Raw genomic sequence first — 4798 nt, forward strand, 5'->3', positions numbered from 1 at the left:
ATTTTTCCTGAACCTAAAAATTTTAACATATTAAAATATAAATAATTCTTACTTAATTGCAATAATTTTTATCTACTATAAATATAAATTATTTCAAATCTCTTCATCAATTACATAAACATAGTTAATTCCTATTAAATTAAAATAATAAACATTAACATTCAAATAAATATAATTATAGATAAATACTATTTAATTTTCAAAAATAACTATAATTATAAAATTATCTAAAATAGGTGAATAAAGATGAGTATTTCTCTAATTACTTTATGTTCATGCAAATTGTAAACATGCACAAACAATATTAAAAAAATTAATCAACACTTAAATTTAATATGCTTAAATAAAAATTAGAAAAGTTGAATCAGTTCTTGAACTTACCACCAGTGACCACTGAACACAGTAACCACTGATCGCGACCAACGTGACAACCACCGATCGTGGTCAACGGCAGCCGACCAACTACTAGTGGTCGCCTAGCAATCGGCGCGGCTAGCAGTCGGCGGCCAGTGGCCAACGATCAACGCCTTGTGGACCACCCTTGTCGGCCGGTGGTCGACAGTCATGACCTGCCGGCTTGGCCCCACAGTCGTTGGCCTAGCAATGAAATTTTTCACAACGAAATTTACGATAAATTTGATATGTTGAAGAAGTAGCAACAAAGAAAATGTCGTCACAAAAGTTGTCGCTAAATGGCGATGAAAATATTATTATTATAAATTTACCATGAAAAATTTTCATCGCTAATTTTCATCCCTAAAAATTATTTTCTTTAGTGAATATTTTTGTATATTAATCAATTCTAAGTATGATTTCAATAATAATAATTGTATTCTTATTAATTATCTAAACATTTTTAATTGTCATCACTGGGTGAATTGTATTCAGTTCATTATAATTAGTCAAAAATAATACTAAAGTCAAGTGGATTTGAAAAAAAAATATATCCTATGAAAAATAAATATATATATTCTTTTATAAATATTAAAATATAGTATATTATTTAAATACTTGATAAAATTAGATATGCTTTCTGTAGAATATTGAAGTACTTCAACCACTTTTTTTGTTGTTTTGGGAGGATACATTAATATTTTTGTTCTCAGTCACATATGCCAGCCCGTCGGTCAAGTTAAGTCTACATTGGCAATCATGCACATCGATCGGCAGACACTGCATAGAACAAGGTTGCCAAACCCACAGAAAAGATGGGCAAGACACAGATGGAGGAGAGTTTGCTGAGGAGAGTTGATGAGGATGCAGACATGGAGGAGATCAGCAGCTTGAGGCAGCTGCTCAGGCATGGAGTAGAGGAGAAGAAGAAGCTGTGGTACTTGGCGGCGCCGGCCATCTTCACCTCCATCGCACAGTACTCTCTTGGTGCCGTTACCCAGATCTTCGCCGGCCACCTCAGTACCCTCGAGCTTGATGCCGTCTCCACAGAGAACATGGTCATCGCCGGCCTCGCCTTTGGAATCATGGTAATATTCTTTTTTCTCATTAAAATAATATCATATATCTCTATAAAAAAATGTCAGAGAACTGAAAGTTCAAGTAGAATGATGAGTTCGAAATCTATATCTCTCTTCGTTGGACACTGGTACTAAAGTTTCCTTCGGTGACGTTGATGAACTAACATGGTTTAGCACGCCGGCGAAGCCTTAAGTTAAATCTCTGATAGCAGAGCTTGAAACAGAAAATAGAAAAGTAAAAGAGAGGAGTTGGAGAGTATGAAATCTAGATCCTCCTACACTTGTCGATTTGATATTTTTCATATGATTTGATTCTGTGATCCGAATAGTTGTTTGTTTCCTAGTGGGTTATTGTGGTACGGATTTGCAGAGGCCTTGTTTCCTAATCACAGTGATGTTTTTTAATTAATCTAAATATTTTATTTTTCAACTCAATTAATTCCGGAGATGGTAGAGTTGATTTTATAAAAAAATTTATCGGCTATCAAGGATAAATTCAAAAATACTTCTGATGGATATGTTATACAATCGATTTTAGAGTTTTTATAATTTAATTTAACAGTATATTTGAGGTAACTTGGTGTTGGTCAAATAACTTGATCAAGGTTGATCGAGTTGAGTATAGAATCCATGCAAAGTGAAGATTGACTTAAAACTTGAAAATGAATGAGAAGTCAAAGTAGGATCAGATACTTGACAGTTGATGAAAAATCTTAAGAGTAAATCTTAGGTGATGAGAAGTCCTAGCGAAGCTAAGCAGTAGAAGTCGTAGTTGGGAACTAGGCGATGGAAGTCCTGGTTAGGAATCAAACAATGAAAGTTCTACCGGGGCTAGCCATGAGAACATCTAGTTGGGAACTAAGTTAAATCTAAGGTGGACCAGTTAGGAGTTGAACGTTTGGCAAAGAAAAAAGTCTTAGAGGAGTAAACTCCAAGCAAGAGAACTTAATAAGTTAGGTAAAACAAATAATAGGTTTGCATATTTTTGTGTGTTGCTTGCATGTTTGTGTTGTAAAAAGATGCAGCTGAATGAAGATTCGAGAGATTGGTGTATGTTCAAGAGAACTTGACTAAATTTGGAAGGGTAGATTGCTCCAGGCGACCCGAGGATCCGGTCGACCTTAGAACATCCAGTCAACCCTGTAGGACCGAAATAGGCGATAAGGGGGTGAATATCACACGTAAAAACTTCTTTCTTTAAAGAAAACAAACACAAAGATGCACCGAAAAATAAAATCACAAAGACACTATCGGTTACTTGGTTCACAGTCTAACAACTGTTATTCCATGGCCCATGATCCCTTCGACCATTTTTGATTGGGCAATACACTAAATCCTTCTCTCCAAAAAAATTTCAGAGAAGAAGAAAAATCTCGTACAAGAAATGAGGAAAATAGTAATAAGCTACAATCCCCTTTAGAATAAATATAAGTACAAAAAGAATATAACGACAACTTTATATTAGAGTTTCATCGTGGTTGTCAAAGAATCTCTTGACATCGTAGCAGCAGTACTTGCATGGATGGAGCAATAGGGAGACCGAGTCAATGAGAGAATTGGATACATAGTCTCGGATCTCGAGGCTTCTTTTATAAGCTTTGTTCGGTCGACTAAATCTCGTTCAATCGACTGAACCTTTATCTTTTTTTGTGTGCTCTAATTCAATCCGATCCATTCTATGAATCTACTATCCGGTCGACCAACCAATCCTATTGATCAGTCAACTAATCCCTAGAATTTCCTTCTTTGTTATATTCGATCTGCACCTTCCAAAGTTATTTGGTCGACAAATCCTCCTAATCAATCGACTAAACCTCTATTTCCATTTAGGCCTGATTACAATTTGATTTGTGCTTATCTAATTGGATCAGTCGACCGAACCCTTTGATTTCGGACAACTTTATTTTTCCTACAAAATAAAATTAGCACAATATCTATATATAAACATGTAAAACAGGGTTAGAAATAGTTTTTACATGCATGATTTATTCTGACAGTTTAGACTATCTGATCTCGACTTAGAAACGTCCATTGATTTCTTTGGTCTAATCAACGCCTAAGATTGTCTCAACCAAGACACGTCCTCGTTGTCTTTTAATATGATAGAAGTAGTAATGCAAAATGTTGTTCTTCAATTAACCAAACCTTATTTCAGTCACACTTATTTGGAATTCACTCCTCCAAAACTTCTCATTATCTAAGGTTCACTGCCTTATGGTATTTCCTCTTTTTTAGAGTTCACCCTTTAAAGACTTCTCACTACCTAAGGTTCCCTCCTCCAAGACTTTTCACTACCTAAGGTTCCCTCCTCAAAGACTTTCACTACCTAAAATTCACTCTCTTACGAATTTTTTTCTTACCAAGTATCTGATCACTCTTAACCTGCTTAGGCTTTTTCCGTGTCAAGCATTTGATCAATCTTGACCTGTTGGACTTTATTTTTTGCCAACTATCCGGTTAATCTTGACCTGATTGAACTTTACCCTTGCTAGTTATCTGGTCAACCTTGACCTGACTAGACTTCCCATTTGCTAGGTCAATCTTGACTAGACTTCATTAAATATATTATCAAACAAATATCAAAACTCAAGAAATCAATTGCACTAATAACCCCTAAGCTCCAGTTAACCCTAGAACCTCTAGCCAACCCTAGAGCGAAATTGTTAGATTCAAACAATTTGGTCAATGGATGAGTGTTGATCAAGTTTCAAACAATTAACGGGTGTTTCAGTTGATCGGAAGGTCAAAATTTAGCCCGAAAAGGATCAAATTTGTAGTTGAGTTAGTGGAGATCCAGTTGATCGAAGGAGCATCCAATCCACAAGAGGAGTACTGATCGAGCTATATAAAAGGGGAGTCAAGGTGGCCTCTTCAGACAACAATCACAATCATCAATCCTCAATTTTGTGCTCAAAAAGTGTTCCAAGTTCAGCTAGCTTGATCCAGGAAGCGTCAGGAGTATCATGACACTTAGGCCTTCAGATCGGATTGGTTTGCTTGTCTTTTTTTTCATACTACTACTTGCATTATCTTTATTGTACTTGTGATTGCCTTACAACTTGTAAGTGTCACGTCCCGAGAGATGGTTGTCCGAAAAATTTCGGCAGCATCTTCCCTGTAATAATGACAATTTCCCTGAATACATATGTACAAGGCTGGCACGGCCACTCAACAATACCATAAGGCCTACACGGCCACAATACATACATCACAGATGCATAATAGACAATGAACTTTAAGGATAAGGCACACACGACCACACACTAATAAACCAACACACGTACAAAAATTAGAACAAGTAAACTGTTGGGATGTATGCTATAAGC

At 36.0% G+C, this 4798-nt stretch overlaps 1 protein-coding gene across 1 annotated transcript in view; it reads left to right on the forward strand.

Annotated features, from left to right (window-relative positions):
* The first annotated feature begins 1139 nt into the window (after positions 1-1139).
* The window catches only part of LOC141839078 (protein DETOXIFICATION 33-like), a 32191-nt gene continuing 28532 nt past the window's right edge, over positions 1140-4798 (forward strand). The window contains exon 1 of the mRNA XM_074726736.1: positions 1140-1481. Within this exon, the coding sequence (XP_074582837.1) occupies positions 1209-1481 (273 nt within the window). The 5' untranslated portion in view covers positions 1140-1208. The remainder of the gene's footprint in view (positions 1482-4798) is intronic.

Source organism: Curcuma longa, chromosome 11 (assembly GCF_044706935.1).
Source record: "Curcuma longa cultivar G26 ecotype Majalengka, Jawa Barat chromosome 11, ITB_CL_G26_1.1, whole genome shotgun sequence".
Lineage (NCBI taxonomy): Eukaryota > Viridiplantae > Streptophyta > Magnoliopsida > Zingiberales > Zingiberaceae > Curcuma > Curcuma longa.